Here is a 27047-nt window from a genome sequence, read left to right on the forward strand (position 1 = left end):
TTTATTATGGAGGCGCTTTTGCATTATATCATATCTTAAACTATGCAAGAAGAAGGCTAATAGAGAACTCTATAATTATATAGATTATAATTATTTGTCATATTTTTAGCTTTTGGCTAATGGGTATAATGAAAGAACTTGATTATTCTAAAAATTATCTAATCAAAAAAGAAAAAAAATTTATTAAAAAAATTATTTCACCGAAAAATTATTGCACAAAGGGGTTTCCTTTCCCATTCAAAATGCAAGGAGATATTGTTTCCCAACCCTTAAAGGTTAGGGATACAATAAATTTTACTCTACGTAAAAGAAACTCTATTTTCTTGAGGGCAATATATGCCAAGAAATAGATAGGTCAAAGTTCATGAAATGATTAGAAGATAAACATTTTGGCAATACACACACAATTATAGAAGAAGATATTTATTGGTTTGTATTAAAAAACAATATGTAGTTTCTATTTTTATATTTTTGTTTTGTTTTTGGATGCCATTATCAGAACTGAAGGCTATGTACTCCATTTGAATCATCAAACCAAAACACAGAGCAAAATGGGAGGAACAGGAAGAGCACTGCTAAACCTCTCTCTCACTTCCTCCTCCGCTTCTTCCCTCCGTTTCTCTTTCTCTCTCCTCCCTTCCCGTTTTCCTTTCGCCACAAAACCACTTCTTCCCCAAACCCCTAGGGTTTTACTAGGGTTTAGACCTTTTTGTTCCACCACCACCACCACAACTACTACGACTGCTGAAGAATCACTAATTCAACCCATTAAGCATTCAATTCTATTAGAAAGGCTTAGACTTAGACATCTTAAAGAATCTGCAAAGCCCAATTTAGAACCCAAACAATTAACACAAAAATTTAAAGCTGAGGTGGATGATGATGGAGTTAAGAAGAGTAAGAAAAAGGCGGTGGCGTCGAGTTTTGAGGAGTTGGGTTTGAGTGAAGAGGTAATGGGGGCGTTAGGTGAACTGGGTATTGAAGTGCCGACTGAGATTCAGTCAATTGGGATACCTGCTGTGATTGAGGGGAAAAGTGTGGTTTTGGGTTCGCATACGGGTTCTGGCAAGACTCTTGCTTATATGTTGCCTATTGTTCAGGTGAAACATTCATATATCTAAGATATTTAATCTTCAATTTATTACAATTTGTGGTTTTGGATATGTTACTTTAGACTAAATTTAGAACTGTATTATTACCCTCGATTATGGAGTGATAGTCCAAATTTAACGTAAAACATGGGTAGTCCAATGATGCAATGTTATATGATTCGTTAAATTTTTGAAGATACACAAGCAGAGGAATCAAAAGTGCACATTCCAATTTATTGAAGGTTACATTTGCTTAATCAGACATCACAAAGACTAAAATTAGAATTTGCCGATAATTGAGGGACTAAAAGTGCAAATTTCCCTTGGTCGTTTGATTATCAATAATAGCTTGTACTTGTTGTTGTTATTAGTTACTATTTAGTAATACTTGCTGTAGTTTTTTGTCCTGTTTTTCTTTTTAGGGTAGTGTGTAGGAGATGGTTTGGCTTACTCTTGCTACATTTCATTTAGGAGAGAAAAATGGTTCATCGAAGATGATGCATTATGCAGCCTGAAATCCCAACAATTTGAACGAAAATGAATTATATCATTCTATCAACTACACTTCAATCCAAAACTAGTTGGGTCGACTGTAGGATAAATACTCTGTGTCATTCCAAATAGCTTGTACTTGTTGTTATTAGTTATTGAGTGATATTTGCTGTAGTTTTTTGTCCCGTTTTTCTTCTTAGGTTAGTGTGTAGGAGATGGTTTGGATTACTCTTGCTTCATTTCATTTAGGAGAAAAAAATGCTTCATCGATGATGATGCGCTATGCAACCTGAAATTCCAACAATTTGAACGAAAAATGAATTATATCAATCTATCAACTACACTTCAATCCAAAACTAGTTGGGATCGACTATAGGATAAATACTCTGTGTCATTCCATTACTAAGTGAATGGTCTTTTAGGGAAAATTTGGGGTAATCTAGAACATGATGCACTTATTCTATATTGAAAAATCTTACCAAAAAAAAAAAAGAAAAAAAAAAAACACAAACTCCTAGAAACACCAGGCCTAGTGTAAGTGAAGAAACATCAACTAAGCCTAAATGCCACATATGCAGTTCTTTTGCTTCCATTCTATTCTGGAAATGTATTGTATGTAGGAATAAATATTCACACGCAAGAATGAATCAACATTCTGCATTTACCATACTCTGTTTGTTTTTTTTGGGTGGGGTGGGGATGGGGTGAGGGTGTTATAAGATCATCTGAACTTTGCCTTTGCAATATCTTTTCTGGGTTTTCATTCGTGTGTAGCAAGAGGGTATACATATAAAAGAAGAAACATGTGTGGAACAAGAATTAGAGAGAGGTTAACCTTTCCTTATCAAAACAAGGTTAACTTGGGAACTTGCTTTGACCAAGTCTAGCAATTTTAAGGAGATTTTTGCATATGGCGTTATTCGATGACGCAGACACATACTTTATCATTGGTAGCATACTCCCCGTCCAACTTCGCTTGGCTTTGCATAAAAATGAGTTATTCAGTCTGACAATTTCTTTGTAGTTATCAAACATCATGCCAGTGGGAGTGTCTTCTGCAAAACAGAGCTTCCTTGTGTTGAAAAGTGTATTTGCATTTAGCTTTGTAGGTTTTAAAGAATTTAACGGGTTTAAGTTGCACAAACTTCACTGACTAATGTATCAGTGAACCAATATATAAACACTCATGTCTTCAGGTAACATGGTATTAGAGCTGACTAGTGGGTTAACTCTTATTCAAAGTTCTTTATTCCTTTTAGCCTGATTTGAGGTATGGTGTTTAATATTTTAGTTGTTGAGACAAGAAGAGGAATTGCATGGTATGCACATGAAGCCTAGGCGCCCCCGAGCTGTTGTGCTATGCCCTACTAGGGAGCTCTGTGAGCAGGTTTATTTACCATTTCGGAAACTAACAATTTTATTAAAAGTGAGAGAACTCTTCCGGCCAACAGAATCCAATTGCCATTGCAGGTTTTTCGTGTGGCAAAGTCTATCAGTCATCATGCACGGTTCAGATCTACCATGGTTAGTGGTGGCGGCCGTTTGAGACCTCAAGAAGATTCTTTGGGTGGCCCAATTGACATGATTGTGGGGACTCCAGGCAGGGTTCTACAACATATTGAAGAGGGAAACGTGGTTTATGGTGACATCAGATACTTGGTAATTGTTATTGCTTTCTGGAATAGGTACTTTGTTTTCCAAATATCTTACTGTGACAATTTCTGGATAGGTCTTGGATGAGGCTGATACCATGTTTGATCGCGGTTTTGGTCCTGATATACGAAAATTTCTTGCACCGCTGAAAAACCGTGCTTCGAAGCCTGGTGATGAAGGATTTCAAACCGTGTTGGTGACAGCAACAATGACAAAGGTATGCCAAATGGATTATGAAAAGGCTAAATAGATAATTTATTTAAAAAGTGATGGTTATTTTGGCAGAAATGTTCCTTATGCTTTTGTTTTTAAAAAACAAAGCTTTATAGTTTAGGTTGAAGTTGATTGGCGGCAAAATTGCAATAAAGCTTTTGTCAAAAGGTTAATGTCATCTAACCTTTTGATTGACGTAAGTGGAACTAGATGTCTCCAGACCCTTTTTAGATTTGTCAAAAGGGTAATGTCATGTACCTTCTGAGTGTGTATTTACTGAACTATGTAGAAATTTTCAAGGAGTTAAAAATCACAAAGTAAAGGAAAGATGGGCCAGAACAGTGGATAGAGCTTTGTCCCATAAATTTCAATAATGGATGCAACACTTAATATTGATGTATAATTATCCTTCTTTCACTGGGTTTGGGAAGGATATTTGTGTATGCACTGAAAGAATAAAGCTAGAATGCAAAATTTTATTTGGATCATTATGTCATGTGCAAGACAAGGAGAATTTCATCTAGTACAGCTGAAAGTTGTGTTATCATTGTATTAAGTTACTCTATTAACTACTAAGGGTATTAAGGTAAGTGACTTGTCATCAAAGTTATTCTTTAACCCAGTGTTTTTAAGAGCGAGAAGCGCAAAAAAGCGACAAGGGCTCGCCTCGCTTCAAAAGCGAAGCGCACGCTTTATTAAAGCGAAGCGCAATTCTTAAAAAACATAATGTAAACCTTGCAAAGACACAATATAAAATTATAAATAATCAAAAAGTTCAATTTAAAAACTTAAAAGTAGGTACTAGGTACCACCAAATCCTCCACAAACCATAGGACAAGCAAAATCAAAGCTACTAGATTACTAGAATCAACATCTTATTCTTCTACTCTTCTTGTTCTTCTTCAAGATTGTCAAAATCTTGAATTCCTCTATTATCTTCATATTGCTTGTCATCTTCTTCTTCCCCCTCCTCTTCCTCTTCATGATCATTTTCATCTTCATCAATTAGGGATAAGGATCGACTTGTAGTAGCCACACTTTTTCCCTTCCTAATCGAGCTTGAACTTGAAGTATTCCCCCTTAAACCATAAGGATTCTCCCCAACTCCACTAGCAACCGCAACATCACCCCAAGTGAAATTAGAGTCGCCTTCAAATACTTCTTCATCTTCACAATTTTCGGGGACTCCGGTTAGCCACTCATTAGCCTCATCAATATTGTCCAAAAGAATTGGATCAATTAGATTGCGGTGGTTGTAGCGACACCTCAATGCTATATTATATTTTATGAACACTAGATTATGGATGCGCTTCAAGGTTAGTCGATTCCTCTTCTTTGTATGAATCTGCAAACAAGATGTGTCAACTAATTAGTAGGAGTTGGGACAATTGAGATATAATTTACTTTATCTCAAAACACGAAATAATTCTTTTTATTTCTCACGTGTTCAAAAACGCTCCAGTTCCTTTCACATCCGGATGAGCTACAAGTTAAACTTAGAACTCTGATGGTGAAAGTTAGTAAATCCGGATTCTTTACACCATATTGATCCCACCACTCAACTTGATAACAACCTCATAGAATCCTGTCCACACTTCTCTAGCCAATGAATTATTCTCATGCTGATCATAAAAGAGTGACGGGTTCAGAATAAGTCCAGCTGCATGCAAAGGTCTATGAAGTTGCTCACTCCATCTTGCATCAATGATCTGAAATACCTTTGCATATTTCTGCTCATCAGTGAATGATGCTTGAATAGCCTCCTTGGCCCTATCCATAGCTTCATAGAGGTAGCCCATTGGTGATTTTTGCTCCCCATCCACCAAACGTAGTACTTTAACCAAAGGGCCACTAATTTTAAGAGCATGAAGGACATTATTCCAAAAAGAATAGGAAAGAATAATGCGTGCAACATCTTTCCCCGCACTTTCCTTTGCAAATTTACTCTTGCTCCATTCCTCTGAAGTGAACAACTTTCTCAAATTGGCTTTTTGCAAGTGGATACTATGCAAAGTCAAGAAAGTAGTGGCGAACCTTGTCTTGCCCGGTTTCACCAAATATTTTTGTCTGGTGAATCTTCTCATCATATTCAATAACAAGGGTTGCTGAGAAATATAAGAATGTACCCTAACGCCCTGGCCAAAAACTGTAGAGAAGGTTTTTTCCTTGAAAATGTCCCCGAATATTAAGTTAATACAATGAGCCGCACATGGAGTCCAATAGACATTCTTGTACGCTCCTTCCACCATGCCATCCGCTTTCACATTTTCACTCGCATTATCAGTGACCACTTGAACAACTTTGCTTGGTCCAATCTTTTCAATGGTGTGCTGAAACAAGGTGAATATTTTGATGTGGTCAGTGGATGAGTCGATAGCATCAATGGACTCAAGAAACAAACTTCCCTTGGGAGAATTCGCCAACACATTAATAATCATTTTCCCAGTTCTTGCCGTCCACTTATCCATCATAATGGAGCAGCCATACTTGTTCCACACAACTTTATGTTCCTCCACAATTTTATTAGTCTCCTCCACTTTCTTATTTAGATAAGGACCTTTGATTTCATGATAAGTGGGAGGCTTCATTCCAGGTCCGTATTGACCAACGACCTCAATCAAGTCTCCAAAAGTGTCAGTATAGTTGACACAATTGAAGGGGAGCCCAGCATCATAGACCCATCGTGCAAAAGCTCTAACTGCGCGATCCCTCAAAATGTCCTTAGCAATTTTTTGTACATCTTTTCCACCGCTCTTTGCTTCCGGCTTCTTTGGGAAATAGCAATCTATAGGACCTTTAGTCCTACTCGTACCCGTCGATCCATGGCTTGAATAGATTGCATCTCTTCCCCGTTTTGTTGGAAGTGACAATTCTTCAATATCATCATCATCATCAAGATTGGTCACCAATGGTTGATGACTCATTTGATTTTTTTACTCCTTTTCAACAAAATTCTTTATTTTATCCCTCATCTCCGGTGGGCATTTCGGACAACTGGACGGGTCAGAGATAAAGGAAGAAGAAGAAGAAGCTGAACAGTGTGCAGACGCTGGACTGGTCAGAGATAAACGAAGAAGAAGAAGGAAGAAAGAAGGATAAAGAAAGAAAAAAAGAGCAGAATCTGGACGGGAACAAGAAGAAGAAAGAAAGAAGAAAGAAAAAAATGAGAAGAAAGGAGAAGAAGAAAATTACGTGGACTGGTCAGCAATGTCGATGAAGTTGAAACCCTAGGTTTTGGTCGATCGAAGAAGAGAGAAGAAGAAATGTCAATTTTGGTCTTAGGGGTCTGTTTTGTATAATAAAAAAACAGACCCAAACTTTTTTTTAAAAAAAAAAGGGCCCTCTGAACAGAAGCGAGCGCTTCGTCGCTTCTTCAACTGAAGCGCACGCTTCACATGGTCGAGTCGCCTCAGGCTGGGAAAAGCGATGGCTGGTCGCTTCGCGCTTAAAGCGACGAAGCGATCGCTTTTTCAAACACTGCTTTAACCTGCCGTCTAGGAGGTATGCACTGATTAGGCAGTTGTACGTAATAGTGTCATTGCGGTACGGCTTATTTCTAGTGATGTAGAATTATTTGCATGTGATTCATCTCAATCTTACCCATTTTCAATTGATTCAGTTTGCAAGTTTTCTACTTCGAGGTGGTTTCAGCTGATATTTGTATGCTTTGCAGGCAGTTCAAAAGCTGGTTGACGAGGAGTTTCAAGGGATTCAGCATTTACGTACTTCTACATTACATAAGAAGATTGCTTCTGCTCGTCATGATTTCATCAAACTTTCTGGTTCTGAGAACAAGCTGGAGGCGTTGCTACAGGTGTGGCACTATTTATGTACCCTTTCCAGTCATTCCAGGCATGTGTATGAGTGTGTACGTACAGCGTGATATGATAGCTGTATCTAATGGGAAGCAACAGAAAAAATAAAAATAAATCTAAATGAAACCTGAGTGCAGATTTTTTAGTCCGTTCGGGTAATTTTCCAGACATTGATTTTGTCCACGTTTCTCAAAACAAGACTTTTCATCTTGGGATCGAGGAATCTAAGTGAAGAATTACTAGTGGACAAACTGTTTCATGCATCTAATGAGGAAATTCTGCTGTTATCGTTAAGAGTTCTATGGGGTTTTACTGTCACTAATTGAAAATTTTGGTCAATTTGCTGGAGAAAGAAGAAATGTTTAAGATTTCAAGGAGAACTAACATCACTCCTCTTGTTGTTGTCTCTTGGCTTTAGTGACATAGGTATAGCGCTCAACATTCGTAGTTTCATGTTACAATTTGAGTTGATATTTGAAAGATGTGAATTCTTGCCATGGGTGGCAATGTACAAGTTGTTCACAAAACGACAAAAAGCCTTGCGCATAATTGTGCTCATTGTAGCTCACAATATATAAAGCAGCAAAGCTTTCTGATTTTTTTTTTTTTGGATAACCGTGGTGTCCGGGCCAGCTTGCGCGCACGTCGACTAATTCCACGGGATACCTGCCACCTCCCACTAGCAACAGGTATCAGGTAACTCTATCCACCAAGGCTTGGATAGATGGGAAGAAATCACCTAGTATTTGCCTCCGCTGGGATTTGAACCTGAGACCTCATGGTTCTCACCCACTTCATTGACCACTAGGCCACACCCTTGGGTGCAAAAGCTTTCTGATTTACGTTATGCAATTTTCCAGGTTCTTGAGCCAAGTTTAGCAAAGGGCAATAGAGTGATGGTATTCTGTAACACGTTGAATTCCAGTCGTGCTGTGGATCACTTTCTCAGTGAAAACCAATTTTCTACTGTTAACTACCATGGGGAAGTTCCAGCAGAACAAAGGTAAGAAGAGAGAAGTTGAATAATATTCCTGCAACAGGCAACACATTGCCTAGTCTACTACCCTGACTCTTGTCTTAATCATTTTGCTTTTACTTGTGAGTCTTTGGCCTCCTCCATACTTCAGCCCCTTTACGTACCCTTCACTTATAGTTTCTGACTTTATCATTGATTGGTTATCAGCCATCGTCCTGGGGAACATAAGAACAAGACATCTTGTTTGTCATTATTTATTTTGACATTATTCTGGTCTTGTCCTCCACTATGATTATTTTCTCTTTTGCTGCTGTTTGTGCCTTTATCCTCCAGTTAAAAGATTGAAATAACAGCAATAGCCTCAGCTTGCAACTCAACTTCATAAATACTGAACTATTCTCCTGTTCAAAAAAGATGCTGAACTTTTTCTTAGGTGAAAGATTCTAAGATGTTAGAAAGTCAAGATTGATGAAATGTCCATGACTTTATAATGGAGTTATGGTCCCTGTAATGTAAGAAGTGCTCCATCAAGTTTTAGATGCTCCACTTTTTCCCTCCATTGGTAACAGCATTTCTTCTGCAGGGTTGAAAACCTTGCAAAGTTTAAGAGCGATGAAGGAGATTGTCCCACTTTGGTCTGCACAGACTTGGCTGCTAGAGGACTGGATTTAGATGTGGATCATGTCGTCATGTTTGATTTCCCTTTGAATTCTGTAAGCACCTGCTTGGGTTTTGCCTAACATGTTATCTTCTTAGTCATTACAAGCTAAAACAGTTTTTGTATGTTTAAATCCTTATCCTTTTCTTTTGCCTGTTCTAGATTGATTATCTCCATCGCACTGGAAGGACTGCTCGTATGGGTGCCAAAGGTTGGTTTGCATGAATCTTAATACAATTAGTTTTCCTAGTTGAGTTTAGTCCTTCACTTGACCGCTTTTTGTTGGTACTGTGAATGCAGAGCATGTTTGCTCGTTACATAAACTAGATGTGCATTCTTAATAATCGTAGCTGTTTTTCCTTTCCCTGAGAATAAATTTTTTGATAAGGTAACTATTCATCGAACATAATGGGGGGAAGACCCCTGGTATATAAGTGGTATAAAAGAAGTGGATAACCTACCCCAAACATGCTCTCCACAAAATGCACCCTAACATCTTTGCTAACAGGAATCTCGTGAGTTCTCCAAAAGTTCAACAAATGCCAAAAGTTAGTCCTAATCTGTCCAATAGTATTCTCTTTCCAGAGGGAATTATCACAGTGCCTCATGGTGATTTTGATAATGTTGCTTTGCTTGCTTGGTTTTTGAATGATACATGTACTTCATACTCATATATGCACATTTGAAATTCTTATTGCTCATCATTTAGGTTATAATTTGTTTTGGTTGACAGCTCTCAAGCCTGCAAAGTTTCCAATATACCTTTTTTGCATGTGTAGGGAAAGTTACAAGTTTGGTTGCCAAAAAGGACTTGCTTTTGGCCGCTCGCATCGAGGAAGCCATGATGAAGAATGAGAGCTTGGAGGCTCTCTCAGTAGACGGTGTCAAAAGGGATATTGCCAGGTCTCGCATAACTGAACAGAAGGACAAGCGTGAAAAGTTGGTCAAAGCTTCAAATTCAAGAGGCAAGGCTAAAGCTTCCACAGGTAAATCCTCGAGTGTTGGTAGAAAGACCGATTCAAAAACATCTCCTGGAGCAAAGTCTGGCAAAGTACCAGCTAAGTCAAAACCGAAGATAGCAATCAAGGTATCCAAGAGGGTTAGCACTTCCACTGGTAAGAGACGAGTAGACAGCCGAAGCTCTAGCGTCTCCACGTCGAAACTAAATGTTGTTGGATTCAGGGGCAGGAGTTCATCATCGAGTAAAAACGCAAATGTTAGGGCTGGTTAACATGCCTAGGTTTCAATCATGTATACTGAATTTTGTTTTCTTTTCTCTCTCCTTGTAAAATTTATGGTTAGTCATTTTGATATTTTCAGTCATCAAATTGTGCAATGTCAATAGCCATTCTCCATGACTTGTCATTGTTGTTCCCTTTTTGTCACTATATTGCAATTGTCAGACTGTTCTCAGAGACGGAGAAAATCTCTTCTTGAATATGGAGATTTTCAACCAACGATTCCATAACTTTTGCTTGAACGTTCTGCCAAAAGGATAGTGAGTTAAGGTGACCCTTACCACTTTCTGCAAAAGTTGTTGTAACCTAAGAATTCCTGAAGAGAAAAAGCTCGATTATGCATTCACTTTTCTTGCAATTCTCTCCTGCTAATTGCCTACCCCTCAAAACCTAAAAAACAGGTTGGACTGGGAAAACTTCAGAAAAGATTCACTCTGAGAGACGTTTAGTAGTCCCTGACTTGGTCTTAGAAGCGAAAGTCTAAGCCGCTGGTTGGACTATTGACCTCTATAGGAACCCCTTTTCAATCAAGAAAGATGATGAAATTTTTTCTCAACTGTAAGTGTATCTCTCATCCTCCACACTCTTTCTTACCACCATTAAAATTGTATTATTTTACTATTGATTGAAAAGGACATTAATTGAAAACCTTATGTAACTTAGAATTGCACACCTCTGCTGACAAGCTAATTGATTAGTCCAATTCCATGAGCATGGTGTAGTTGTTGCTTGCTGAATTTCCATCAATTTGCCAATGGCAGACTAAAATGTGATAAACTGTAATCAATATAAGCAAATTATGCAGCATAAAAAAAAAGTAGTGAAGAAATAAAGAGGCAACTAAGCTAACACTAAATGTTTTCTGAAACTGTACAAGAATCCCTACACTAATCTATGCCTGGAAACTTGAATGCTACTCTTTTCCTACAATGACTACCCTTTCTTCTACCTTGGCATCAGAGAAAATAAATGCCTACACCTCTAAAACAAAAGAGACAGAAAAGATAAGCAAAAAGAATCAACTTTGAGTTGACTGATTTATTAAAGGCTGAGAAGTTTTTCCAAATTCTTCAGGTGGGGTCTTCACTTCCATTAGAAGTGCCACCACTTCTTTCATGGTTGGCCTTTCACTTGGTGATGAATTCACACAGAACATAGCTATTCCAAGTGTTTGTAGCATTTCTTGTACCATTTGATCCGGTAAACCCTGTAGCTTGGAATCCAAAATCGTAACAGCTGGTTCAAAGCTTCCCATCTTCTTCTTTACCCACTCAACAATGTGTAGTCCATCACCAATCTGAGGCTCAATCGCGCTACGTCCACTCAATATTTCCAGCAACACCACTCCATAGCTGTAGACATCGCTTTTTTCTGTTATATTCACTGTATATCCATATTCTGCAACCATAGTTGTTAAAAATTGTGTCAAAATCTATGAAGCACAACTTGTTTAGTTTATACTTTCGCATTTGACTATAAATTACGACATTGTGTCTTGACCTATAACTGAAAATTGTTGAAGATAAGTGCACCATCTCTATCAACTTAAGCTTTTAAGAGTGAAATGGTCACACAGTTCAACACAAACATAAAAAAACATCACACAGTATTTATTAAAGAAAAGAAAAAAGATTGACCTATAAAAGCAGCCAACATTTAAAATGAGAAATAGAAAGTTGAAAGATACATGCCTGGAGCTATATACCCATAGGATCCTGCTACTCTGGACATCGCTTGATGATAATTTGGAGAATTCATAAGCTTTGCAAGTCCAAAATCTGCTAAATAAGCCTCAAATTTGGAGTCAAGGAGTATGTTGTTGCACTTGACATCTCTATGAAGAATTGCTGGCACACAGTAATGGTGAAGATAAGCAAGTCCTTGAGCTGATCCAACTGCAATCTTGTACCTGATTTCCCAATCCAAGTTCCTGTTACTTTGCAAGAGCTGTTGAAGATTACCATTTGAAATGTAGTTGTAAAGGAGAAGCTTAACACTCTTGTTTGAACAATATCCAAGGAGCTTCACTATGTTGCGATGCCTTATGTGACCGAGAATTTGAATTTCAGCCGCGAAAGAATCTATCGGTTCCTCATCTTTTTTTGTTTTCCAGAGTTTCTTCACTGCAATCAACTCGCCATTTGGCATTTCTGCTCTATAAACAACTCCCGAACAGCCTTTCCCAATTATGTTTTCGTCTTTCAAGCAATCCAAGATGTTGTCAATGTTGAAATTGGCCTTTTGAAAGGGGATGAAAGTCCACGGATAGGAAAAATCTTCTGCCCCTACTGCAGAGGCTGACATGCCTGAGGATTTCTCAAATTCATATCTCCACTTCCTTGTCACAAAAAACCACGTTGCCACGACAGCTATGGTAACAGATATCGCAATCACTGCAACCAAAGCTATGGTTTTTACAGACTTCAATCCGGTCCTTCCAGTTATATGAGCAGAACAAGCAGAGCCATCAATTGATTCACAAAGGTGTAAATTATCAAGAAAAGAGTTTGATGTGAGTGTTCTAAAGAATGGCGTTACAGGAATAGGCCCTGAGAAATTATTGTAAGATACATTTAAAGTAGTGAGACTGGTCAGAGAGCTTAGAATCGCGATGTTTCCATTCAGCATATTGTGAGAAATATCAAGAGATTGCAACCGTGTCAATCCGGATAACGTTTCAGGGAGTTTGCCTGCGAAACGGTTTGAGCTCAAATCCAAACTGATTGTTAAGCTTGTCATATAACCAATCTCAGGTGAAATTGCACCAGATAAACTATTGGAGCTCAAATCAAGTAGAGTTAACTTCTGCAAGTTGCTAAATGACTTTGGAATTGGACCGGTAAGCAGATTATTGCTGAGAATAAGTTTGTTCAAGTAACTGAGATTACCAAAACTCCCTGGAATCGCACCAGTGAAGCTGTTCTCACTGAGATCAAGCTGCTCTAAATTCACTAGCTCTCCCAACGGTGATGGTATTTCCCCGGTTAGGTAATTGTTATGCACATCCAACAGTTCAAGAACCGTAATGTTGGAAACTTCAGAAGGTAATTCACCAGAGAAATGGTTCATGTATAAATCAAGAAACACAAGATTCTGCAGCTGTCCTATCTCCTTCGGTATTGGTCCAGAAAATTGGTTTTCACCGAGCCTCAACCTCACCAGAGACTGGCATTGTGCCACACTTCGAGGCAAACTTCCCGTTAACGAATTTCCAAGAAGCAACAACCTACTCAGCTTCTTCAAACTGAATATCTCTTCAGGTATTGAACCAGTGAGATTGTTCCTTGACAGGTCAAGTGAATACAGGTCAGTACAGTTCCCAAAAGCAGCAGGAATGGTTCCTGAAACCGAATTCCCCCACAATAAGAAACTCTGCAAGTACTTCAAGTTCCCAACTTGCCAAGGAATAGTCCTTGATAATTGGTTCTTATCAAGCTGAAGAGCTGTTAAGCTACTACAATTACTCAACTGCATTGGAATAGCACCAGTAAGTGCATTATCCGATAAATGAAGCTGTTCAAGAACCTCTAGCTTTCCCAAATCACCCGGAATTTCACCAGATAAATCATTTGCAGAAACATCAAGTACTACAAGAGATGAACAGTTTGAAAGCTCAGCCGGAACAGGGCCAGTAAGCGAATTTCCCCATAAAAGTAAGCTAGTAAGCTTTTGTAACTTGCCCAACTGAGGAGGTATTGGACCAGTGAGCTTATTCATGTGCAAATACAAGTTCCTAAGCTCTGAACACATCCCAAGTTCAGGTGGTATTGAACCAAAGACTTCAGTATCATATATTGCCAGAGTTTGGAGATTAATCAAATTACCAAATGTGCGTGGAATAACCCCAGAAAGCCCAGTGGCCGCGACACCAAACGTCGTGAGATTGGTGAGTCGGCCTAATTGTGCTGGTATATCGCCACTTAACTGTGGATTTCCTCCAATCCTGAATTGCTGAAGTGACACCAAGGAGCCTAATTGAGAAGGAATCGACCCGTTAAGGAGATTATCTTGGAGGCAGAGGATTTCTAGAAAAGAAAGATTGGCAAGTTGTTGTGGGATTTTACTAGTTAATCTATTTGAATTCAAGAACAGGAATTGAAGTGAAGTAAGCCCACCAAGTTCAGAGGGAATAGGCCCTGTAAAAGAGTTGGAAGAAAGGTCCAGAAGCCTAAGATGAGTAAATGAACCAAAGGATGGAGGGATTGTGCCTGAGATATTTGTAGAAGAGAGATTGAGAAGCTGAAGGGATGAAAGGGAAGAGAGTTCAAAGGGTAAATAAGATAGATTAAGAAATGTATTTGGAAGAGAAACTGAAATAACTCTTTGTTGAGGAGAACAAGAAATGCCTTGCCAAGAACATGGAGTTGAACTTGAAGTATTCCAAGAAGAAAGTACAGAGGATGATGATTTAGCATAAGGGTCAGCTGCTTTGAGAAGAGAGAGCAAAACTTGTCCATCAGAGGAGAGAGAGTTCACTAGTACAGCTTTTCTTGGACTCAAACTTATACAGAAGAAGAAAAGAATGAAAAAATATGAAAAAGTTGCTGAAGAGGTAACAAAATGCTGGTTTGTCATCTTCTTCATTTTTTGAGCCTTTGAAATGGATTAACAGTGGAAGTCAAGAAATGGCAACACAAATGGTGGAAGTGAAAGTCTACACTAGGAGACAACATGCATGTGAAAAAGGCTTTAGTTTAGTGATGGAAATGCTTCAAACTCACACCATCTCTTGTTGAAAACATCATGCATGTGAAGTAAAACTTATTGTTTACCTTTATAGAACACTAAAATGCTATTCTTGATATTGAAAAGAAAGTTCTTATGTAAACTTTCTTACCGGAAATAATGAACTCTTCCTCCACATACGGTGGTATTACAAGTGGTTGTGGTGAGGATGGTGGCACAAAACCAACTTATTACATTGTCTTCACTTCGCTCGAGTCTGTTATTTTGCATTTTACGAAAAATAAAGCATGGAGTAGAGCTTTGAGCTCTATTATCTTTCCTTATTAAATGAAGCTTTTTTGTGAGAAACTAAGAGCAAATGCAGCTGCATTATATTTAAATGTCAAAATTTTCTTTTTAATTAAAGTTTATTTAACAAAGTAATCAGGGCGCCACATTTATTTTTGAATATCAAAGTGTGTTAGTAATTAGTATTCCTTTTGCTCCTTTCTATGTGGCAAGAGTTTAGTACATGAGAAGGATAGTTAAACTATTTAATTTTCGGTATATCGGACTTAGATTTTTCAAGTTTTTTGAAATAATAATACATATAAAAAGTTATAGGCCACAATAATTATTAATTTAAACATTTAAAAAGTACTCAAAAGAATAATAGTCAAAGAAAAATCTATTATAGTAATAGTGTAGTGAGACCAGTGACATATTTATTAGTATTATATATATATATATATATATATATATATATATATTAATTAGACAAAACGGAGAGGTTGCAGAAGCTTTATTATCACAAGTAGATGTATTAATTAGACAAAAGGGTATCTAATTAATCCTAATGACACCTTTTGTACAAGGATAACTTCGCCATTGAATGAGAGGCTGCAAGAATGCCTTGGGAAGGGGAGAAACATTGGAGTGATACAGCAGCGAGGCAGCTTAGGAGATTGTGAAACATAAAAGAAATGGGATTGGATAAAGCAACCAATTATGTATCTTTCTTTTCTTAATTTCTCATTAAAATGAGAGGTGTGTAATCGAGATTTGAAGTTATAGTATAAGAAATTATGTTTACAATCAAATATATTTAGTAATTTTTTAATATATATATATAAATTTTATGCAAAAATTATGAAGTTCACGAAAACTCGAGACTATACTATAAATCCGCCATGAGACACATACTTTATTTTATAGACTATACTGTGATCTCAAACTTCGATACCCATTAAAATTAATATGAGTAAAGCTTTCAAGAAAAAAGCGTGCTTTTGGAGGAACACCTATAATTAAAGCAGCTAGCTAGCTTCTTGTATTTTTTCTTCTTCTTTCTAATATCTCTTTAATTTTACTTCTTATCTTACAGGGTAAAGTTAAAAACATGATGGTAAATTGTCTTTTGTTTTTACTGCCATAGTCACTGAGTGAGCTATGGTGAAAATAAGTTTAAGTGTGATTTGGTTATCGAGGAGGCAGTAGTGGGTCTATTTTGGGAGTAGGGCTAAAGAAAAATGTAGTCACATGAGAGAGCCTAGTAGCTTAGACTAAATTAAGGCACAAGTAACGATTAGGGTTTATCGGTATCAAACTATTCAAAAATTTATATCAAATTATACAAATTTATAATTTAAATGATAAATTAAAATAAAAATATATATTAATTAATTTATTATGATTTCTTGATAACCATATTTATGATACATGTGTCATGTATTTAGTGGAGTGGTGTAAAGTCCCGGTACACAATATTTAATTTTTTTAATTATCAAAAAAGAATTAACTTCTTGTTTCCAAAGTTGTCTTATGAGTATTTATTATAGTTCTAATGAACAAATTAATATTAATATGGTCAATTTTATTATTAATTAATACTAAAAAATGAATTCCTTAATATGTGTGAAAATAGTCAAAATAAAAATAATTAAAATGGACGTGAGAGAGTATTTATCTGTTAAACCAACCTAGAATTTTTACAGATTCACTCATTCGTAATTTCCGTAACTTTGAACATCATTTTTTCAGGAACATTAATGTTGAAGACGGGGATACACTTTAATGTCCGCACGGGTTTTAGGGCTTAATGTTGATAGTTACTCTTTTCGATCCAAAAAGTGTTATTTAAAGTTTTGTTAAGAAAAACGACTAATAATATTAATTAATCATAAAAGTTATTTGATTTATTCGTCTTTCTAAGAAATTGTTTAAATAGATTGGAGCAATGGTAGATCTGGAAAATACCGTCTTGGTTTCATAGAGCTTGACACTTATTTTAGATCAATTTGATTTGGCTAAAAAATCACTTATTTTGGACCGTAACATACTTTGCTAATGCTAAAGCGAAGCAGCACAAAATTTACTACTGCTATTCAAAGTCTTTTAAAATTTTCTGTATTCCTTATGAAAGATACTAGTAAATTTGTCCGCACTTCGCACAGCTATAAAAAAACCATATATCAATACGAACGCAACATTTTAACTAATGTTTTCTTTTGCTCCTATCTGTATTTCCTTCCCACTCTTCTTATAAAGAGAGAAAAGTAACTCTGCCCTCTTCCCTTTCCCTGCCTAAAAAAAATATCTCCATATAAGCAAATAAACAGAAAAGGAGAAGGAAAAAACGATTTCAAATAGAGGCTCCTTTTATTTTTCCTACAAGAACACTTGCAATACATAATTGCTAAAAATTGTGATTAATGTTAACCGTTGTTACTGTGCGCCTCCGCACCGTTATTGTCATTAATTAATAATTACTTTATTTTCTATTGATGTGTAACTGTTGCACCCGTCGTGTACCTTCGTAGATAGATATTTAAGATTTAAGATGAAAAAGCATTTTTTTAGTAGGAAAAGGTGGGAAAAAGTCCAAAAAAAATGAGAATAAAGATAAATGGTAAAGCTGGCCAAAGAGATATGCCACCTCATTCTTTTTTTCCCCAACTTTATATATATATATATATATATATATATATATATATATATATATATATATATATATATATATATATAAAATAGTCGTAATTGTAAGAGTATTGTAAGTCAAAACTATCCATTATCTTCTTTTTTAAATGTCCCACATAATTAATATGTAATTGTCACGATCCGAAAATTCCACCTTTGGAACTGTGATGGCGCATAACATTTTCACTTGCTAGGTAAGTCAACGCTAGAATAGTTTATCCATTTTTAATAGTTCAAATTAAACAATAATAAAGAAACCGAAATAACTTAAATAAATTTTGAAGTAAGGTGCGAAAAATCATAACAACTAAAATATATAATACAAGCCTGAATCTGGTGTCACAAGTACACGAGCTACTAGAAGTTCTACAAAGAAGATCTGAAATAAAATACAACTATTTCGAATGAAATGAACAGTAAAAGAGGAAAGAAGAAGGGGACTTCAAGGTCTGCGGATGTCAGTAGATCTACCTCAATTCTCTGAATGTGATAATCCAAGCTAGTGCACCTCACGTACAACTGGGACCAGTACCAAAATTTGCACAAGAAGTGCAGAGTGTAGTATGAGTACAACCGATCCAATGTCCCGCAGCACCTCATGGCAACGGTCTAGAAAATCCTGTGGGCCCTCAGAAGAGGCACTACTAAAATGAATAGGAAAGATATTGATGAACATATCCAACCTCAACATAGCCTCAGAAGATAAAGAGGGCCTATCACCGGCCTATGCTGTAATAACCGACTGAACTACCCCAACTCTTGGGGATGCAGGAGTCTGAAACTGGGGAGCCACTTTCTCCGGGGTGTGAGTTGCGGGAGTCTATACTCCTCCCCTAGCCCGAGAGACGGCTGGTGCCACCGAAAATGTACTGGTCTAGGCCACATACTCCATAAGGCCCACTAAACGGACTAGAGCATCCTGAAACACTTGAGTGGCTATGAACCCCTCCAGGACCTGAGCTGGTCCGACAGGTACAATCTAGGCTGGAACCTCCTCATCAAAATCTACATGAGGCTCCACTGCCGGTGCTGCTACTCGAGCTCTAGGCTGAGCTCTGCCTTCGCCTCGGCTTTTGCCACGACCTCGGCCTCGACCTTGACCTCTTCCCCTAGTCATAATTGCCATAAGGGGCTCCAGATCCTGTCCGACGGTAAATGCGGTGCGTGTTCTTACCATCTGTGAGAGAACAAGAATATAAGGGCTCAATCATCAATGCTAGAATAATATTGCATGACAGAGTAAGAAATAAGTGGCATTTTTTTTCTTAAACTCTATAGCCTCTGGAACATAAGTATAGACGTCTCCGTACCGATCCTCCAAACTCTAATAAGCTTGCTCGTGACTCATGAGACCTAGGCAACCTAGTTCTCTGATACCATCTTGTCACGACTAGGAAATCTCACCCTCAGGACCGTGATGACGCCTAACATTTCACTTGCTAGGCAAGCCAACGTTAGAATAATTTATCTATTTTTAACAGTTCAAATTAAATAATAATAAAGAAACCAAAATAACTGAAATAAATTTTGAAGTAAGGTGCGGAAAACCATAAAAACTAAAATATCTAATACAACCCGAATATGGTGTTACAAGTACACGAGCTATTAGAAGTTCTACAAATTGAGTCTGAAATAAATACAACTGTTTCGAATGAAATGAATAGTAAAAGAGGAAAGAGGAAGGGGACTTCAAGGTATGCGGACGTCAGTCGATCTACCTCAAGTATCCGAATGTGATAATCCGAGCTAGTGCACCTCACGTACAGCTGGTACCAATACCAAAATCTACACAAGAAGTGCAGAGTGTAGTATGAGTACAACCGACCCAATGTACTCCGTTAGTGCCGAGCCAAATATCGATGAGGTAGTGACGAGGCTATGACAGGACACTCACGTAATTAAACATGTACAAACATAGAAATATGTACCAACAATGACAAATAAAAATTTAATATGTACAGTTGGGAGGGGACATGGAAAAAAGGGGACAAGATACGATAACTACAACATAAATGACAACACAAGGCCATCAAATAAATCATCAACCAATAAAGGCGGATAAACATACGGAATAAAGATGGCACGGCATCACTCTTAGTTCTTTTACTCTCAACTTTACCATGAAATGATGACATAAGTATAATGAAATAGCACGACATCACCCTTCGTGCTTTTACTCTCGATTTGCCCATCTAACAATGAATAATTAATATAGATGGCACGACATTACCCTTCGTGCCTTTTCTCTCTTCCTCATAATGTATTAATCAATAAATGAAGTAATAAAATTGCACGACATCACTATTCGTGCTTTAACACTATTCCTTACTATGTAGTAATGAATATAAAAATTCGGGAGATAAATAATGCACAGATGTACTTTACGTCAATGATGATTCCAAGATACCAAACCTCAACTTCCAACATGCTCAACCATCACAATAAATCCATAAAAACGGAAGAAACGATCAAATAAGTGATAATCTAATCTAAGCATGGGTGTCATAATTTAAGAGGCAATAAATTACAAAGAAACAAGTTCTACGCATACTTTAACCCAACAACAACGCATAAGTATTCGTCATCTCACATATATGTTTTACCCACACATTAAACACGTAGAAAATAGAAAAACAAGTCTTAATCCCTCAAGTCAAGGTTAACCACAACACTTACCTCGCTCCGCAACCAATTCAAAGTTTAAGTACAACTTTGCCATTCGAACAAGCCTCCGAACCACCCAAATCTAGCAAATTATCAACCAAACGATTTAAAATAAGCTTTAGAAACTACCCACGAATGAAAGAGGTTCAATTTAGATCATTATTGAAAAGGTCTACAAAAGTCAACCCCTGGGCCCGCTTGGTCAAAACTGTCACGCCCCGACCTCGGGGAGCGCGACCGACGCTCAACAAAGTTACCCCTGGTCGAGCAAGCATGCACAATGCAGTCTACCTAATTCACCCATGAATAAAGAGAAGAATACATTTCATTAATTAGAAAGTAAGAAGTCATGTGAAAAACTAGTTCATTTACATTAGATACGTCATTAACAAGTCTCCAAAACAGTACCTTGTACAATCATAGTTAAAGTGGAATAGATGATACGATTACAATATTTTTAGTTTAATTTTTCCAAGAATAGATACAACCCACACTATGTATACGGAGCCTCTAACAGGAACAAAAGAGTGTTATGACAGTGCCGACAACAAGCCCCCTGCTATATCTCAAAACGCTATGTACACAGGATAAGATATACAAGACCCCGAAATGAAGTGGGGCTCACCAAGTCAGCTGAGGAGAGGGTGTGCTGCTATCACTGATCAATACCATATGCTATGGAACCACCTGCATCTATTAAAGATGTAGCGCCCCCGACAAAAGGGACGTTAGTACATATGGAATAGTACTAGTATGAAAAAACTAAACACCCTCTCAATAGAACGAGTAACAGTAAACGGAGAGTAAAACATGAAATCAATAAGAGACTCAAACAGTATCAAGGTGTCAAGTTAGGGGAAAGGTAAATTTCAAGTAGATTTCAGTAATTTAAGTTGGGAGATCTTTAGCACCGATACACCACCGAATCTTAGCACGAAGTCTGATCTCAGCCCGACCAGCTAAGCCATCTCACCCGAGACATACACTCACAATACCACCATGTGCACGACATGGCGTCCGATCTCAGCCAGATCGGTTAAGCCGTCTCAACACAATGCCGTGTGGGTCGGCATCACTTCACATCTCGCTAGCAATAATCTCATCCCATTTAAGGGGAAACATCTCAACACATCAATCTCATTCCATATAAGGGGAAATAGTCTCATCACATTAACACGGGGATTAACTCCTCAATCACTCCTACACCGGCACGTGTAGTTTCAGGGTTAGGTTGTTCCGACCTACCCTTCCTCGGTGGCTAAACGATTCTCCCAAGGCATTTATTATTAAAAGTATTTACCACTCAATTCATATTATTTTACATGTCATTAATTATATTAGCATCATTGGCCATAAGGCAATATCATTCTTGGCACGTTGGTCGTACATCATAATTTATGCTCACTATTCCACTTTCAAACATCAACACGGATTGTCAATAACAAATATTTCTATTCAAGACTTTAAGCACACATTTGAGTAATTTAGGGTCTTAGGCACATGTGATTTCTTACACAATTTGATATGATCACTTTCATTTGGGCTTGACTTGAAATCACAATATTTTAATACATACTCATACTTTGAACACGCTCCCGAAGAATAACATAACATTATAAGAATATTCCAGAGCACAATTTGAACATATTCATATAAATACATCTTTCGACACCAAACTTATTCATAAAATTCAATTCATAATAGACAACTCGGGACTTATAAGAATATCGTGGGAATTAAGAGAAGTTTAGCCAACATACCTCGCCTCGAGCCTTTTAAATTACTACAATATTTCGAAAATCTTAGCCACTTTGATCCATTTAGAGATATAGCAAAATTGAACACAAATTAGGAAGTAGTCCATAGTTTCAGCTCACTTGAGCATTTTATCAAATACTAAGTGAGCATTAAGGTTTCAAGGTCCTCATATGGTGAATTCTTTTACCCCACTACCCAAAGTTCATCCAAAAGAACTTATCAATCTTCCCACTACCCTTAATGGTACATGAATGTAAAATAAACAACTCCCATACCCAAGAATTGCTTGGCTTATTACCTATTTTCAATTAAAATCACGAAATTGAGGGTTATGGATTAGAACTTTACCTGTAGGATGAAGACCTAGTGAATTCTTCTTGCAAATTCTTCAACTTTGAGCAAAAATTGATGGATGATGAGCTTAGGAACTTCCACTCTCACTCTATGGCACTCACTCTCTCCAGAAATATATATTTTTTCCTTTTAAAAGGATCCCCAAGGCTGTTTACAAGAATGGGGTTGGGTTCAAAAAATAGAAAAAATGAAGCCTAGATGCATGTCTACGGTCGCATATGTGACAGCATAACGCTTCTGCGATCTGCAAAATGGACCGCATAATGGCCCTCCGGAACTGGTCACCCCTGCCTCACTCTGACATCGGTCTGTAATTCGCAGACCTGTTTTGCAGTCGCATAATGCACCGCAGAACGTCCCTCCGAAATTTTTTGTATTAAATTTGTGAGGGGTTATGCGATTCGCAAAATGATTATGCGGCCGCATAATGGACCGCATAATGGTCCAAAAGGTTTGCCCAAATTATTGCCCCGGTCTGCAGTAGATATGCGTTCCGCAGATCAGTTCTGCGACCGCAGAATGGACCGTAGAAAATGCCATATATTTCTAAATTTTTTCTTCAACTCCCCAATGCACTGTTCAACTCCCTAAAATTGTCGACGCATAAGCCTACTTTGGCACCACGAAATCCTGAGTCTTAGGTAAAATTTTACGGGGCCTTATAAAAACCTGATGTTCGGACCAAAACCCGATCACCCATTCACCCTGAGCCTGGTTATGTAATTCAATTCGAAATCCGACCTCAATTCGAGGTCTAAATTCTAATTTTACAAAAAATCCTAATTCTAGCCAAATCCCTAATTTCTACCATAGAAATTTAGATTTAAGGTTGAAATCTTATGGAATATAATGGGTAATTAAAATAAAGTAGATTACAGTCACTTACCAATAAATTGAGGAAGAACAACTCTTGGAAAAATCGCCTCTAGTGTGTTTAGGGTTGAGAATTTGAGAGAATGAGCTAAAATCTCGTCTATCTCAGCGTTTGACCAGGCGCAGATGTCGCAATTGCGACCCAGGGTTCGCATTTGCGAACCACGCAAATGAAATACATACTTCGCAAATACGAAGAAGCCCTATCTTTGCTATCATCGCTTTTGCGATGATTTATTCGCAAATGCGAACTTTGGCCCTCCGCAATTGCGACCCTTTGATTGCAAATGCGATCCCTTTTGACCTTGTCATTCTTCGCAAACGCGAGGAAGTAGTTTGTAAATGCGAACTTGAAAGGGATTTAAAGTTCGCAAATGCGAACATTGACCTCGCAATTGCGAGATCAGAGGCTGCACCAGAACCAGATTTTTACCAGCTATTTTTCTTAAGTCAAAACCACTCCGAAGCCAATCCGAAACTCACCCGAGTCCTCGGGGCTCCAAACCAAACATGCACACAAGTCCAAAGACATCATACGAACTCGCTTGCGCAATCAAAACATCAAAATAACACCTATAACTACGAATCAGATACCAAAATGAATGAAATTTTTAATAAAATTTAAGAACTTTCAATATTTCAACCGGATGTCTGAATTACGTCAAATCAACTCCGTTTTGCACCAAATATTTTGAGACAAGTCATAAATATAGTAATGAACCTATACCAATTACCGAAATCAAAATTCGGACCCAGTACCAACAAAGTCAAATTTCTATCAAATTTATTAATTCTTTAAACCTTTAAGCTTCTAGTTTTCAATAAATTGCGATAATTCGAGTTAGGGACTTCCGAATTTGATTATGGACATATGCCCAAGTCCCAAATTATAATACGGACCCATCAGAACCGTGAAAATACTGATCCGGGTCCGTTTGCTCAAAACATTGACCAAAGTCAACTCAAATGAGTTTTAAGGACGATTTCACATTTTCATCAAATTTTCACATAAAAATCTTTCGGAGAAAGACACGGACTGCATACGCAGATCGAGAAAGGCTAAACGGAGCTATTCGGGGTTTCAAAAAACAGAATTGAGGGTTAAATCTATAAATGACCTATCGGGTCATCACAGTAATAATGAACAAGTATTAGGGAAAATGGTCAAATATATCCTTGTACTATCGAAAATAATCTACATTTACCCTCTGTTATATTATCGGTACAAAAATACCCCGACGTTAGTCAATAGTTCAAATATATCCATCCTCCGTTAGGGCTATCCAAGGTAGAATTTAATGAGATGACGTGGCTATTAAAAATAAATAAATCAAAGACGAGCGAGGAAAAGACCAAAAAAAAAGTCCAATTCTTCATCTTCATACGCAGCTTACCAAGAAGGACCACATTTTTCTTCTCTCAATCCCCTCTACTGTGAAACTCCAATACTGCCGGCAACCCACTACTAACAAAATTTTTTTAACAACTTTCTCAATGGAGTATTCTCATGGCTATGGTGGTATCTTGAAACCTCTATACCAAAGCTTTGCCATTAATACCACCATAGCCATGAGAATACTCCATTGAGAAAGTTGTTAAAATCTTCGAATAAAATTGGTCATAAAATGAATTAGGAGTTGAAACCTAGTCATTTCTTTTTTAATGCTTGGTATGAATAATCCTTCTATTTCTTTTTTGGTCATTGAGATAAATTAGAATTTAGACAATCCCATTGAAATCATGGTAGAAGGATCCTAACTACTACAAATATCAAATGCTTCTCACCATTCGTTACAAAATCCAACTTCAGTAAAAGGTGTTTAAGAACGACAATGTATAAATTCATAATTCCAGAAAGCAACAACATAAACAAAATTACATATTTTCCATCACATTATGAAATAAAATTCTCGTGGCTATGGTTGCAGTAGTGGCGAAGCTTTTGTATAGTGGTTTCAAGAAAGAAATCCTGCAGTAATGTGTTTTGTTAGTGGTGGGTTGCCGACAGCAATGGAGTTTCACGGTTGAAGGGATTGAAAGAAAAATGTGGTCCTTCTGAGCTGCGTATGAGATTGAAGACTTTGGATTTTTTATTTTTTTTGGGTCTTTTGCTCTCCACCTTGGATATCCCTAACAGAAGAGGGGTGCATTTGAACTGTTGGTTATACCGATAGTATAACGGAGGGTAAATGTAGACTATTTTTGATAATATAAAAGTATATTTGACCCTTTTTCCTAAACATTATTGTTCTTCTAAGTTTATGTCAAACGTTTTACAACAAATTCAGTTTGCCAAATGATTAATATTTGGGACCAAAGGAAGTAGATATGAAAGTTTATTGGACTGCAAAACCTTGATACATACATTTGAAAAGTGTGCCAAATGACACAAATTTAAACATGCTGTCATTGTGTTTGGATCAAAATGTGGAAGACGAGAGTAGGGGACATGAGTTTTTTCCTACATAAATAAGGGTATATTACTACTTTCTCCCTCTCAAATTATTTCTGGTGTTTCTTTTTTCACATCCATTAAAAAGATATTAATTAGAAGAGGTTTTAATATTTTACCCTTATTTACGTCTTAAGATATAATCTCTATTCATTGAATATTTACTCTATTTATGTGTTATTTTGATCTTCAAGAACAATTGCTATTAAGGGTAAAATAGAAAAAAAAAATTAATTTTGTCTTGAATTTCTAAAATGATAAATAAATTAAGACAACTATTTTTAGAAATCATGGCAGATAATTTAAAATAGAGGGAGTAATTAAAAACTACAACATATATGGCAGAGTACGAAGTGGAGAAAAACTAAAAGTGAAACAACGTCGTTTAATGTCACGTCCTAAGCTCATGACATGTATTGTACGCTTTGAGCCTAGTCCCGCACAAATTTATCTTTCGGGCTACGCCACATCGAGCCCCAAAAGCGTGCGTACCGTGTGAACTTGCGTTATGCCTTAGAAAACTCTTCACTTTCCTCTCCCATTCTGATATGGGATTCGCCTAAGGTGACATATGTACCCTTTATTCAATAAGCTTAAAAGCCTAGAAGCATGTCAGTCTTGCTCACCCCGCCCTCGTCACCCCGCCCTCCGTTATGGACTATCACATTTAACTATGGAGATAGTTATCTTGTTCTTCAGTTTTCCTTGTACTAGTGTTATTGCTTTAAATAATTATTGATTCTTTGGTTCTCTTAATCGATAGAAAACAGTAGATTCATTTCCTGAAATAAAAAGACAATAGCTTTGTGAAGTGATAAAAGTAGAAATTGCTAGTACTTGTTTCAAAGAAGATTACAAATCTTAAGAACTATATATACGAGCTAGAGGAGAATTGTTTCACGATCCACTACCTTTTAGACACAACCTAGTCAATTAAATTAACCTGTCTTATTCATTATACAATATTATTAGATGCTCAAAGAAAATATCATGATTCCTTGTGTATCCAATGATGTCATATGGTCTGCTCTCCAGCAACGAAACACAAAACCTTTAATTATAAGGCCACCACAAATATATATGTCCGTAGCCTTCCCTGAATTCTGATTTCTGTCCAATTGACACAAAAATAGCAGAATAACAATCTTAATTAAATATGTCTTATAAAA

The 27047-nt window shown here is 37.1% G+C and overlaps 2 protein-coding genes across 2 annotated transcripts; one reads left to right on the top strand and one right to left on the bottom strand.

The window, feature by feature from the left end:
* The first annotated feature begins 473 nt into the window (after positions 1-473).
* Positions 474-10256, top strand: LOC104100569 (DEAD-box ATP-dependent RNA helicase 39). Its single transcript, XM_009607825.4, has 9 exons — positions 474-1100; positions 2875-2970; positions 3054-3242; positions 3313-3453; positions 7123-7263; positions 8125-8267; positions 8824-8953; positions 9061-9109; positions 9678-10256. Exons 1-9 carry the CDS (start codon positions 552-554, stop codon positions 10127-10129), a joined length of 1890 nt encoding a protein of 629 aa, XP_009606120.3. The 5' UTR covers positions 474-551; the 3' UTR covers positions 10130-10256.
* Positions 10257-10957: 701 nt separating this feature from the next.
* LOC104100571 (LRR receptor-like serine/threonine-protein kinase RGI5) lies at positions 10958-14720 on the bottom strand. The gene is made up of 2 exons (XM_009607826.4): positions 11828-14720; positions 10958-11534 (listed from the first exon to the last, which is right to left on the bottom strand). Exons 1-2 carry the CDS (start codon positions 14718-14720, stop codon positions 11155-11157), a joined length of 3273 nt encoding a protein of 1090 aa, XP_009606121.1. The 3' UTR covers positions 10958-11154.
* Positions 14721-27047: the final 12327 nt, after the last annotated feature.

This window comes from Nicotiana tomentosiformis, chromosome 12 (assembly GCF_000390325.3).
Source record: "Nicotiana tomentosiformis chromosome 12, ASM39032v3, whole genome shotgun sequence".
Classification (NCBI taxonomy): Eukaryota; Viridiplantae; Streptophyta; class Magnoliopsida; order Solanales; family Solanaceae; genus Nicotiana; species Nicotiana tomentosiformis.